The 14305-nt window shown below is 40.1% G+C and overlaps 1 protein-coding gene across 1 annotated transcript in view; it reads left to right on the forward strand.

Moving 5' to 3' along the window:
* Positions 1-9871, forward strand: part of SH3TC2 (SH3 domain and tetratricopeptide repeats 2) — a 68688-nt gene extending 58817 nt beyond the window's left edge. Inside the window, exon 17 of the mRNA XM_044947499.2 lies at positions 8267-9871. Within this exon, the coding sequence (XP_044803434.2) occupies positions 8267-8446 (180 nt within the window). The 3' untranslated portion in view covers positions 8447-9871. The remainder of the gene's footprint in view (positions 1-8266) is intronic.
* The last annotated feature ends 4434 nt before the right edge of the window (positions 9872-14305 follow it).

Here is a 14305-nt window from a genome sequence, read left to right on the forward strand (position 1 = left end):
TTTCCCAGCACCACTTACTGAAGAAACTGTATTTTTTCTACCGTATATTCTTGCCTCCTTTGTCAAAGATTAATTGACCGTGGGTGTGTGGTTTTATCTCTGGGCTCTCTATTCTGTTCCATTGATCCATATGTCTGTTTTTGTGCCAATGTCACTGTTTCAATTACTGTAGCTTTGAAATATTGTCTGAAGACTGTGAGGGTTATGCCTCCTGCTTTTTTTCTTTTTCCCCAGGATAGCTTTGGCAATTCTGAGTCTTTTATGGTTCCATATAAATTTTAGGATTATTTGTTCTAGTTCTGTGAAAAATGTCATGGGTAATTTGATAAGAATCTCACGAAATCTGTAGGTTGCTTTGGATAGTATGGCCATTTAACAATATTAATTCTTCCAATCCAAGAGCATGGGATATCTTTCCATTTCTTTGTGATTCTGTGTACTTTGGCACACCTGTAAATCTGTTAAATTTGCCTTTAACCAGGTCAATTATAAAAATGTCTGGCACATTTCCAAAGACAAGGATAAGGCTATTTTTCTTAGATGAAAAGAAACATTGCACTGTTTCATTGCAGTGGCTACGCTGTGTATGCAAATTACTCTGCTAAGATGGTCTTTAAAAGTGTCTGAAAATTCCATTTAAAGAAATATTGATGAACTATTACCCCTGGAATCATGTTCATGCACTTTTTCATGATCCATAGACAATGAGTAAAGTGGTGTTTGGGTCTGGTTTCTTTTTATGCAGGTTTTATTATTCCTAGGTAGTAGCTAAAGATGAATCAATTACCTGCTTTATCCTAATCCTCCCCCAAAACTTAGCGACATGCCTGGATCCTGGCTCTGGTTCCTTGCATCTAATCTAAATAAAGAACAAGGAGGGAATTACAACATTGTGGAAAACCCATAACATATTTTCTCAGCTTTCAGGTACATTACTTCCCTATTCAATCATACTAATGCTTTGAAATCTAATATTGCCTTTATTCTTTTCTTATTTACTTTGCCATCATTTTAAGATGTCTTTATATTATATCTGTCTGTGTTTGCTTATACTTTGTAAATAAAACATAATTCTTTTCACAAGTTTATCTGGGGAAAGAACTAGGGGTGCAGGGTTTCAGAAATGAAAAGGGAAACAGTTCACTGGGGGTTGGGGAGACTTGGATTTTGGTCTTGAATTTGACATTAAATTGCGATGTGACCTTGGGCATGTCACTTAACCTCTATACACTTTGAATCTCTGATCTCTAATAGAAAAAGTATGACCTGCTTCAGGTTCCTTTTCAGCAATGTTATTTCTATGCCATATTAGCAGGAAGAGAGATGAATCTGGGAGATGAACTCCTATATTTTTATGGCCCAGTTTTTTTTCTCTTCTTCCCAGGTGTCGCAATGGTAAAGAATCCACCTGCCAATGCAGGAGACACAAAAGATGTAGGTTTGATTCCTAGGTCAGAAAGATCCCCTGAAGTAGGAAATGGCAACCCACTTCAGTATTCTTGCCTGGAAGATTCTATGAACAGAGGAGCCTGGTAGGCTATAGTCCATGGGGGTCGCAAAGAGTTGGAGACCACTGAGCACACACATACACAAACTGAAAAACAGAAAAGTAATTTTTTCCCTGCCACATAGGTAGTTGTGGCAAAGAGCAGTACCCTGGATCCAAGGACTTAGCTACACAAATGATTACTTCAGGGCTATTTTCACAGTTAAATGCACATGTGCATATGTGCATGTTTGTGTTCATATGTGCTCATGTATATGCACACGTGCATTTACCACCATATGTGCCACCTGAAAACCCCCTTACCAGTTTTTTCCTAAATTGACTTACTTCTTTACTCATGTAAATTAATTTTATAAAGGATGACTGGTCTGTGCAGAACAGAAACTTCTGTATTGCTTTCTATAAACAGATTTTTATAAATAAAAATAAACATGGTGAAAACAGTGTACCAAATTCAAGTTAGATCCTGTTGCTTATGGCGAGTGCCTAGCCTAGGCTTGATCTAGCATTATTTGAAAATAAAGAGATTAACAATTGGCAGGGAGTGTTGAAGACCAGCTAACACAGTTCTCCTTGCAATCAGGAAAACAGCAAGCAGTGCGAACAGCTGACCTCCTCACAATGGGAGTCAATGCTATTTAATGCCATGCCTGAGTGCATGCTTCCCATTTCAGTTGTATAAGAGGGAAGGGGCAGATATATATATATATATATATGATCCAGGATAGAAAGCACTGTGATGGGAGCTAACTACTGGGTGCAATGAGAACTCCGGGGAAAGGACTTAACCTTGCATAGGAGTGAGGGCATCAGGGAGTGGTCCCCAGAGGAAGTGACATCTAAACTGAATCCTGAGAAAGAGAGAGATTTCTGTTTAATTCTAGGTGATGCCTGGGCAGTTGACCAACAGGGCAAGTGACAAGAAAGGTCCAGAGGGTGGAGAGGGCTTGTTTTCTGAGAACAGCAGTGAGTTGAGCAAAGCTGGAGCAAAGTCAGGGAGGTAAGGAGGGGAAGTAAGAGAAGACTTTGGAGATAGGAGCTGGAGACAGACCCTGAGGTGAGGGTGAGCCACAAAAAAAGTTCTAAGCAGGAGAGAGAGCATGCTCAGATTTGTGCTTTGGAAAGATGAATCTGGAAGCATCATGAGAATGGATTACAGGGCAGCAGGAGGGAAAGCAGGAAACCCATTAGCTGGATATTGCAACAACGCACTCCAGCTTTTATTTGGATTTCACCAGTTTCCCCCCCTTAAGTCCTTTTTGTGATCCAGGATCCAGGATATCACATTTCATTTAAGTTGTCATGTTTCCCTAGTCATCTCTGATCTGTGATAATTTCTCATTCTTTCCTTGTTTTTCATGATCTTGACTTCCTTTCCTTTTGATAGTTGCTGCCATTGAGATATGTGGATGAGGAGATGGGAGGAAGCAATAATTCAAGGGGATAAACCCTGCACTCACTGAGTTCTTAGTTGGGGGCAAGGAAGTCAGGGATACTTGGGTTAGAATCTGTCTCTTACTATCTGTATGACCTTCAGCAAATTAATTTCTCTGAGCCCAAAGTTGTAAGAATTATATAAGACAGCACGTAAAACTACCGAGCACTCTCAATGCCTGGCACATAGTGTAGGCACTAGATGAACTGATACACTTATTTACATTCTTTATTTTATAGATGAGGAAATGGCTGAGGCACGTCTGTCTTTGTGGACAGGCCTTTACCTGAGGAAGAAAGAAGTCTGATCCAAGACTTAAAACAAATGAGGCTATTTTTAAAGCAAATTGATAGTTTGTTCTTAAAAAATGCCGATTATGACCCAGTCATTATTTATTTTAAAGTTAAGATTAAACTCTTTTTCATACTGGGTTTTATTTGCCACTCTGTAATTCAGTCAGTTTTTTCTTTTTTTGGTGTAAGCTCTGAAGTTCGGAAGTGCAGCCAGACTTAGTGCAGTGGCTGGGAAAGCTGGTCCTGCACTCAAGGGGGTCTGGGTCTTAAGCTGGCTGAGTGACTGGACAAGTTACTCTACATACTTCAGCCTCAGTTTTAACTCTGCTTCAGGTTTTACTTCAGACTTCAAGTGTGGATGACTAGGTATGAGCCCTCAATTAATAGTAGCTCTCATACTGAAGCAAGACTAAATAGATTCTTGGTAAGTGTATCTGGTTTTCTGGGCTTTAACATCTTAAGACAAGGGTGTGTATTAGGGGTGCTCTTCTCTTGTGGTCTTTACCTCTTGGTGCAGGCTTACCTCTGGGGTGGGACAGCATATCTTTCCAAGTCTGTGCCCCTCTGGTCTTCCAACCCTAGTGAGTTACTTTAGAATTCAGGGGCATTAGAGGTTGGAGGCTGCTGGCAGTCCCAGCTCTGAGAACATGCAGTTGGTTCACCTTCCTCTGAGGGGTCATCTGGTCATCTGCCCAGAGAAGAAGAGACATGCCCCTGCTTAGGGGCTGGGAAGGCTCTGCCGGGCTGTGATGTGTGACAGGGCAGAGGTGAGACCTAGGATAACTCAGTTATGGTGCTGCTCAGTTTAATTTCTGGGAGAGACTGTGGGAGGCAGGTGGTAGGGAGGGACGCTGTATTTTTAAAATTATGTTAAAGGTGAGAACTCTGGCTCCCACTTCTAGTGCTGCCTTGGACTCAGGGCCCAGGGAGTCAGGATAGCTCAAGGGGTGCATTCCTCGCAGGCAAGCTTCCAAACAAGGTACTGGTAGGATGGATGAGGTCGTGGTCTAGGAGAAGGAAGGCCTCTGCCATTTTACGGTAGTTCTTCCCCATGAGAAATAAAGAGTTCCAGCAGAGGGCAGTAATGTCTCTCTTAAATTGTATCTCATTACCAGAGTATGTTTGGGAGCTCTGGATCAGCCTACAGCAATGTCTTTCAAAACTTTTTTTTTTTTAAACCATGACACACAATAAGAAATGCATTTTACATTGTATCTCAGTATGCATATGCACAAACATACCTATAATATTTGAAAAAACATCATTTAATGCTTACAATATGAAATGCACTTTAATATAGTCTATTCCATTCATTTTAAAGAACATTCTATGCTAATTAAGAATATTCAGATTATGACCTCCTAAATTGATTTCTAGGCTTACTAACCTACCGTTTGAAAAGTACTGACCTTGAGGGCTCTGGCTTTTGTTCTTTCATATACATCATTTGCTGGGACAACTTTATTGAGACCAGAGAACGTGTACATTTCAAAATAAAAACAACGGTTGACATCATGAATGAATATTATGTGCTATACCCTATGTAAAACTTTTTGAGAACTCTCTCATGTAATTCAACAGCATTTTGAGGAAGATACTATTGTTATCTCAGTTGAGGTTTAGAGAATGATATGTCTGAAGTTAGTACATGGTTGAGGTGAGATTTGTCTCCCAGATGCTGGAACTAGAATGGAGAAACTATTATGTTATATTGTGCATCTAAGTCAGGGGACACATCTTTGGGACAAATACCACCACTAATATGATCATGAAGAGAAGCAAGGTTAAAACTTGTTTCAGCAGCCTGGAATGCTAGGCTGAAATCAATATGGTGATTCTGGTGGGTCTAGAACAGGGTTGGAGAGAACTGATTTTCTAGGGGATCTTGAGAAAATACGGAGGTTTTTATGGATTACAGTTAAGTAGCTCAGTTGGTAAAGAATCCACCTGCAATGTGGGAGACCTAGGTTCAATCCCTGGGTTGGGAAGATCCCCTGGAGAAGGGAAAGGCTATCCAGTCCAGTATTCTGGCCTAGAGAATTCCATGGATTGCATAGTCTATGGGGTTGCAAAGAGTCAGACACGATTGAGCCACTTTCACTTTCACCCACTTTCAATAGTCCAGAAGAAATGATAGACCATCTTTCCCAGATAGAAAATGAGAGGGATAGAAAGCTTATAGTCACACAATGGCGATACATCAGAACAAATTATAAATTCGATTTTAAAGATTCCAGGTGAGGAATGGGATGAATTTGCAGGAGACCCCAGGGTCAATAGTAGAAGACTGTGGACACCTGAGTAAGTGAGACAGACAGGTAGATGGAATTTTGTGGTACTTGAAAAGGCAGCGCAGAAGGGAGGTCACTGACATGAGAGAGTTTACCTGCTTTTGATATCATGGAAAGCTGGTGGGGATACCCTCATCTTCCAAATGTGTCTTATGAAACAAATAGCCAGAGAGAAGCCTCTGTTCATGTTGCGATGCTTTAATTCATATGCATGAAGACTGTTAGGAACAAGGTTGTTGTTTTTTTTAACCAACTCACAATATTTAGGAACACATTTATTCTCTTAAACTTCTATTTTATTTTTATTTGGGATTGCAAATTTTTACCTACTGCAAATTCTTTATATATGGAAAGAATTTTAAGTAGGTGATCTCTTCTGTTTTTGATTCTAACATTTTAGATCTAGAATATGATTTTTAAACATGATTTATATGACTCAATTACTTTACCTCTTGCATGGGCCAAATATTATGTGTGAAAGTAACATTTTTGTTTTTGAACTTTCTTGTAAATTGAGAGCTTTGATGTTTGTTCATCTGGGAGTATACTGGGCATCTGCTTCACAGAGATGCTCATAAGAACACCCCTTATGTCTGCACATTGCCCCAGGCAGCAGTGACACTAGCCACATCTGCTTTCTTCCCCAGGGGAACTGCCAAGGGCCAGGCTGAAAGAACAGCTGCACGGTAATCCTGACAACCAATTACTTATTCATGAAACAAACAAAACAGATTTTTGTCTATCCTAGAACATGTAGCTTTGGGACTGTACTGAGCGGAGAAAAGGATGGCCAAACAGAGAGATGACATGGAGGATCTGCATTTTTGGTAGTTTTAAAGTTCTAAGGGATTATTCAGATTTATAACCTGACCCTCTTCCAAGTCCCATGGCATTCCTTTCTTTTCTTTCCAGTTATACAAACTCTGTGTCTTCCTTTGTTCTTGTATCTTTATATTATGCTATCTCTCTTTCATGTGCTTGTAGATCCTTGCACTTTTCCATTAGGGCACTTATCATAGTTTGTAGTTATACTGTCTGTGTGACTTTAAAAAACTTCCTGTGCACCATCTAGATTGGAAGCTCCATGAGAGCAGGGACTTTGTTTCAGTCACTCAATTCTATATTCCCAGAGTCATTACCAGTGTCTGACATATGGTAGAACCTCAATAAAGGTTGAGTGAATGGGTTAATAAAAAAATGAATGAATGAAACTTTTGATTCAGGTTGTGGCCCCTTCTTGTTAATTATGAGAGGGAGAAAGTATTAAGACCATAATCTACCTGCTTTTTGCTCATGAGAAACATAAGGAATTAGATAAGACTGCTCACATTCATAGCAGGTGCTCAGTAAAAGTTTATTGAGAATAATAGACATAGTTTTCATTTGTTTAGGATGTATTGCTCTAGATGTGCTAGTCTCTTCCTGATTTTCAACTCAGTAACAATTATGATCAGGGATGATCACAGTCTTTTGCTGAGTCCTTGCCCTGTACTAGGCATGGTGTTAAGTAATATACTTATGGTATTTGACTTGATCCTTCAAATGACCCTACAAAGAATGTGTTATTATTCCCACTTCCCAGATGAAAGAGTACAGGTTCAAAGAAGTTAAGACACTTGCAGAGATTCAAATCCAGTTCTATCTGATCTGAAAAGCAGTGCTTTCAATAACCATGCAATTCTGGTTTCACATTTTCTATTTAGAACTTAGGATCCTAAAGAGAATGATTTCCCTTGTGAACACTTGATGGTTCCCCTTTGTCTTAAGAAAGTGAATGACCAGGAAACTCAGTTTATATTAGCATTAATTTACCAAGCATTACAGGAAATCCCTTTAGTTCTGAAAGTTCTTTGGAAGTAAGGGTAGCAGGGAACAGGTGAAATTTTAGGATGTCTTGAAGCCTGAGTGGGCAGTGTTGTTTCAGACTTCCAAGGCTCCTTCATGGGTGAATCATAAATTGGGGCTGTGGTGAGATGTAGGACAAAAGACCTGCCTTTGAGTATCTGTTGGTCTTCTTGGGGGAGAATGGATTCATGTATGGGAAACTCGCGGAAGGAGAGTCTGAACTGGGGCTAGCTCCTTGGGACAATGGAAACAGAACCATCCATCTATCCATCCAACCAACCAATCACTCAACCAACCAATATTCAACATCTCTTATGTGCTAGGCTCACATTTCAGTGAGCAAGGTAATCAAGGTCCATGACCTCAAGGAGTCTATGGACTCTTGGGTGGGCCAAGGTCCCAGATATGCAGTCCTGTTATATCACTGACTCCTGTTAATTGTCTCACCCTACCCAGGAAGTAACTGCATAGTATAATTGTTCATATAGAATACATGAGGAAACAAGTTCAGAGAGGTTAAGTAAGAAATTAACTCTTGCCCAAAGTCCTTCAGGTGGAAAGTGGCAGAGTCAGGATACCTACCATCTGAGCCTCATCCAGACTGCAGGTATTGCATAAAAACTGAAGCTCGACATTTGCTAAATTTCATGGAATTTCAGCTGGATTGATCTTGTTTACCTGAAAATCCTGCCCAAGGTGCATGGTGGTACCATTGAACAATTTCACTGCTTATCAGAGAAGCTTTTAAGCTCTTGGTAAAATGAAGGTGATAATAGGTTTAATAATTCTTTGTGGGAATTTTGTGAGGAATAAGTGAGTTAATGTATATAAAGTGTTTAGTGCCTGGCACATGTCATGTAAGTAGTGGCTATGATTGCTGTGGGTCTATTGACAGGCATTTGAGAAGAGTATTTATGCGAAGAAAATAATGAATTTCAGCTTGGAACATGTGGAGCAAGCACTTAGAGTTTGCATCCAACTGGATGTAAAACCATTTAATGTCCATATTGTCCACTTGACATTATGCGCCATGGGGTCAGAGACTGCCTGGGTCACCCTTGTACCTACAGCATGAGAAAAGTGCCTGACTCACAAAGGTACTCAATATTGATTTATTGGATAAATGATTGAATGAATATGTGATTGCATGGTTGGCATTATTTAGGATATAAGTTATACATGGGTAAAATAATTAAATAACTAAGTATGATCCCCCTCTCCCCAAAAGGACACCAGAAAATGAGAAATAGAGAGAAATGCGAGTGAGTGTGGTCTTCCTACAGAGACTCCAAACAGTGTATTGCCCAAAGGAAGAAGTGGGGTTGTTCTCTTTCCAATTCTTGTGTGAGCTGTCCTTCGAGGGCCTTGAGGTGTTCTCGGCCAGGGTTTCATAGTGCCCTGGCATTCTCTGCCAGCCAAACTATGTTGCCAATCATCATGAAAGTAAAGAATCTTTCTTCCTGTCTTTTGACTTCAAACTGGGGTCAAAGGCCTTAGGCTGGTGTGAAAATAAATAAAGGCCCAGAGCAGACAAAGGCCATTCTGCAGCCAGCCGTCACTGTAAACACTGGCCTTCCTTTCCTCTAGTCTGAAGCTCTCAGTACTTCCGTGGGCCCATCATGACCTCAGTTGGCCTAGTGGCCTGGTGGCTGCAGCAGGTCCTGGTGGTCTCATGGTAAGAGATGGGAGGCTTCTGAGGGACGTCAGAGGTAAGTGACAACTCTGGAAATGTGTGTGTGAATGCATACTCAAGGTTATGATACTTTTTACTTTTTTGAAGGATGTACAACACCCAATTTACAAATAATAAAATGTAAATGCTAAGGTAAATTCCATATTAATTTTCAGACAATGCATTCCGTGATAATTCAGAACTCTTGTATCTAGTGTCAATCATGGTTGCAGTTGGATAACAAGAACAGTTTTGACAAGAATGTTCATTGATATTTTCACTAACAAGTAAGACAAAAGTGAAACAACAAAGAGCTTGGAAACCACTCATTTGTCAATAGTGTGAGTGACTTTTTTTCTGAGTTTGAAAGAATATTGCCTGCTTTTTGTGCTTATCACTGTGGAACAGCTATAGGCTTGTCAGCTTTAAGTATAATCTACATTATTAGTTTCACTTTCTTAAATCTAGACAATCAACAGAACCATAATTAGGTCTCTATTTGTAGCATTTGCAATTTTCTGTGGTATAACTACTCCTACTTTGGCTAATTTCGATCTACTAGTGTGATGTTACTGACTATGGGGCTGGGAAAGATATGCACACCACCGTATAGTGACTACCATACAGATGTGATAGATGTAAATGACCTTAGAAGCAGATTCTACTAAACTAATCAGGAAGTGATGAGTTTTGAATATTTATTACCTATTTTTAAGGTGGTATATTTGATCATAAGTTTCAGTTCAGTTCAGTTCAGTTGCTCAGTTGTGTTCAACTCTTTGCAACCCCATGAATCGCAGCATGCCAGGCCTCCCTGTCCATCACCAACTCCTGGAGTTCACTCAAATTCATGTCCATGGAGTCGGTGATGCCATCCAGCCATCTCATCCTCTGTCATCCCCTTCTCCTCCTGCCTCCAATCCCTCCCAGCATCAGAGTCTTTTCCAATGAGTCAACTCTTCGCATGAGGTGGCCAAAGTACTGGAGTTTCAGCTTCAGCATCATTCCTTCCAAAGAACACCCAGGACTGATCTCCTTTAGAATGGACTGGTTGGATCTCCTTGCAGTCCAAGGGACTCTCAAGAGTCTTCTCCAACACTACAGTTCAAAAGCATCAATTCTTTGGCACTCAGCTTTCTTCACAGTTATAATTTCACTTTTAATAATGGCTATGTTTAACACCCACCTTATCAAATCCTTAAAATTTAATAGCTGGCTTTCAGGAGTGGGTTTGAACCAGCTCTGGCATACCACTGACTCCAGCCTTGTTAAAGAAGATAAGAGTGCACAGGCATGAGGCCCAGAGGTCTGGTGGATAAGCCAGTGCCTAGCACTGGAGATGACCTGGAGCAAGCAACTCCTGGGACCACCAGAAAAGGAAGACAAAGAGGAAAGAGACCTCTCTTGTTCAGGAAGAAAAGTAAATTCTCCTGGAAACCCCTTGCAAGTTTGAGAAATTCTTCACTCACTCCACCCATAAAGATAACATTTACTCCTTGATGTTTTGTGTCTTCATGGAACTTGTAGGATTAAAGCATGCCTAAAATAATATAGTCTGTGCTAGTTGCTTGGCTTTTCAAGTGAGCTTTACAAAGTCAGTGGCCATGTCAGTTTGTCTGCCTCATCAGAGCATTGCCTGCAAATGATTGCAAATCCTCGCAAAAGACTACAGGAAGTTTTGATCTCCCTCTATTAGCACTTTCCTTTTGACATGTGTTTAACATGGCAGACATTTTGACCTCTGTCCTTTGGCACCAAGGATGCTTTGACTCCATGTTTATAACTAGCACTAACATGGTTGATTTTTTGTCAAGAACGTATTTTTCTTAATTAGTCTCATTAAGCCGTTTCAATTTAAAAATCAATGTTCAGTATAGTACAGTGAAATTATTTCTACTTTTTGTCATTTCTTATTTTATCAAAATCAATTTTACAGGAATTCACTCCTTTATGTGAATTTTTACAAGGAAGGCTTAATTATCAGTTGTGATTTATCTGTATCAAATGTAATTGTATCAAATTTTAGCTTCTTCCAGGGTGAATTTTCTACTGTGGCTTTACTTCTACTAAGTCCAGTTTTCCTGAAACACATTTGGTTGATCTGAACTTTGTCAGGACAATGTGATTCAATGTTTAGTCATTAATATATTTTGCTTTATGTAGTTTAGCTGTTGTCAGTTTTCTTTTGAACTGATTTTTTTAAACAGAACAATGAGAGAAATTCCCAGCTAGGCATCTATAGAGGTCAGGAGTGAAGCTAGTAAAGGCAGACTGGACCAAATATGAATGAAATGCCATGGGCTAAGTTTTTGTGAATAGCAGACAGGCAGATCAGTAGTAATTATCAATGACAAGAACTTTAGAGAAACAATGAAATGCCATTTTGCATTAAGCATGAAGCATGACAATTTTCTAAAACTACTCAAAGTTTGTGAACTGTGTGTGTAATCCCCATTAAGGCTTCTTGACCCTGGCAGGCCCTTGATGCATGTTGAAAAGAATTGAGTTGAATGGGCATGATGTAGCCAAAGAGCCCAGGCTCTGGGTCAGGTGATCTGGGGTCTGAACCCAGCTCTGTCACTCCTTGCTGTGTGTACCTGGTCAGGCCCATTTTCATCTGGTGGTCTCAGACTGTCAAAACATGGGTTGATCTCTAAAAGTTTTTAGATCTTCTTGGAAATCTGAAGAAATCTATGACATCTGTCTTCAGAATTACACACACCCTTATTTTGTGTATAACTTTAGAGAGTTTATGTGCCCTTTAATGGCTGCTCAAGGATAATGAGTTAAGAACACCCAACCCAGATGATCTGTTAGGACCTGTCTGGCGTTGACATGCCAGTACCTAGGTAGGTGATATGTATGTACATCTGCCAGCTGATGCCTGAGAGCTGACACACACACACACTGTTGATGGCATAGAAATGGAGAAATCCTGAAAAGAAGCATCTGGAACCCTTAGTTTGCATGACTGGTTCATTAGTATTTTCATTAATAATATTAATGATTAAGAGCATAGGCCTATGGGTTGAGCTGCCTGGGTTAAAATCCCAGCTCTGCACAAGTGTCTTGGTCAAAACACTTAACAGTCTGGGCCCTGGTTTTTGCATCTGTAATATGGGAATATTAATAGTACCAACTTCATAGTGTTGTTGTATGAAACAGTTTGATATTAAATTATTACTTCTTACTACCTCTTAAAGGAACCAATGCTCAGAGAATTTTCTATCATAACATGTGGTAATATTACAGTCCATGGGCTTCAGAGACCATCTAGTTCAACCCTTCATTTTACCAAAGGAGAATCAGAAAGGGAAGAGCTTTCACCAAGGTTGCTCAACTCACTGGAGTCTGTGTTGCTCTCTGAAACTACCCTTAGACACTGGGAAAAATGTCAACTCACATGATGTCTTCGGCATGCCACTTTTCAAGGTAAGAGAAGGCCCATCTCCTCGGACCAAATCCTATGTGTTTCTGTAATATATTTATCGAGTTCTCTGATGCCAGCTGTTCCTGCTTTGAGTGTAGAGTGATTCAGGGCAGGTTGGACATTTGAGGGTATGATTTCTACAAAAGCAATTTGTAAGAGCCTCTGATTCTATCTGGAAATTAGTCACCCCAATTCTAATAACAAGGCTGTTATGACCCCGGCTTTTGTGACTGGCCACCCCTCCCAGAGCAGGTATTTCAACCACCCATCTGCAACATGTAGGGGTTGCTTAATATCACCACCACTCAAAGAACTGGAGCTTCTGGGGGAAACTTTTCTGACCTAATCACCTTAGTATCTGACTCAAGGTAAAAACTAAGGTGGAAGCCCACCCAAGACATTTCTCAGTTCTACTGGGCACCCAACGATACAGGATGGTCCCTGAAGACTGGGGTTAACTTTGCTGTTGAGGAACTGTAGATTATAGAACTGGTAACGGCCTGTGTTGCTACTCTCTCAAAAGAAGTAGACTCCTTCCTCAGAGCCCACCCATTAGCACATTACCCATCCATGAGTACTTCACTGCCCTGCTGATTTCAGCAGCTGGTAGGAGGTTGTGAGAAGAACACTGCCAGCCCCTAAGGGGTCCTGAGCAGGGCACCCAGGTTCCCCAAGTCTTGGTATCCTTGTCTGTATGGTATAACTGTTTTGAGAATTAAATATTAATAATAATTACAAATAACATTTTTGAACACTTAACAATCACAGTATTATTATTAAGAGTATTAACCAAGGACTTCCCATTTGTCTTGCACTGTGTCATGTGCTTCACAGGGATGACCTCATTTAACCTTCAGAAACATCCTCTGGGGAGAGGTGTGTCCTGTTACCTATAGAGATGAGGAAGCAGGCTCACAGAGGAGAAATGAGCTGCCCAAAGCTGATGAAAGACAGACAGAGGGCTTGAATGCAGGGTAGTCTGACTCCAAGCTCTGAGCAGGTGTCCTTCACGCTGTCTTGCTGCCTCACTTGCTCTCTGCCATGTTCACCGTGTGTCAGGACTTGCAGCATCTTAAAAGCATTTATAATAAATACATTTATCCTCACACCAAATATAGTGTGTGGGAGTGAAAGCTCATAGAGAAGAAAGAGTCCTCTACACATGCTCGTTTTTACCTCATGTGAAGTTATCTGACTTCAACAGTGGATACCCCTGGTATTTTATTTATTTTTTAATTAATTTATTTTTTTAATTAAAAAAATTTTTTTTTTTACCCCTGATGTTTTAAAGGGCCATAAAGGTTTTGGGGAGTTCAGAAGGATTGGGGTCCCGAAAGGCCTATGAAAAATGTAGACAGATGTTCAAAGAAACTCTGCTCTGGGTTTTAGGAAGGTAATTTTGTGTGAGACTTGGCTGGGACCTCAGACTTGAAGTCCGACGAACTGTGCTGTGATACTTAGTAACACTGGGACCTTGCAGACATGACTTAACTTATTTGCATCTGTTTTCTCATTTGGAAAAGGGGATATTCTAGAACAGGGTTGCTGTTCTAGAAGATTAGGGTTGCTCTGAAGATTGAGAGAGATAGTGTATTTAAATAGCCTACAGTCTTGTGTGTAGAAAATATTCAATAACTAATAGATATTATAAATTTTATTCTGTCTTCTATATAGTAAATAACAACAGCTAATATTTACTGAGCATTTTCTGTGTATCACTCATTGGGTTAAGTATTTGGCATGTATTGACTTATTTCATGTTCAAAACATCTTTGAGGGTAGGTACTATTAATATCTTCATTTTACTGATGGGAAGCCACGTCTTGGAGAAT

Source organism: Bubalus bubalis, chromosome 9, assembly GCF_019923935.1.
Source record: "Bubalus bubalis isolate 160015118507 breed Murrah chromosome 9, NDDB_SH_1, whole genome shotgun sequence".
Taxonomy (NCBI): domain Eukaryota; kingdom Metazoa; phylum Chordata; class Mammalia; order Artiodactyla; family Bovidae; genus Bubalus; species Bubalus bubalis.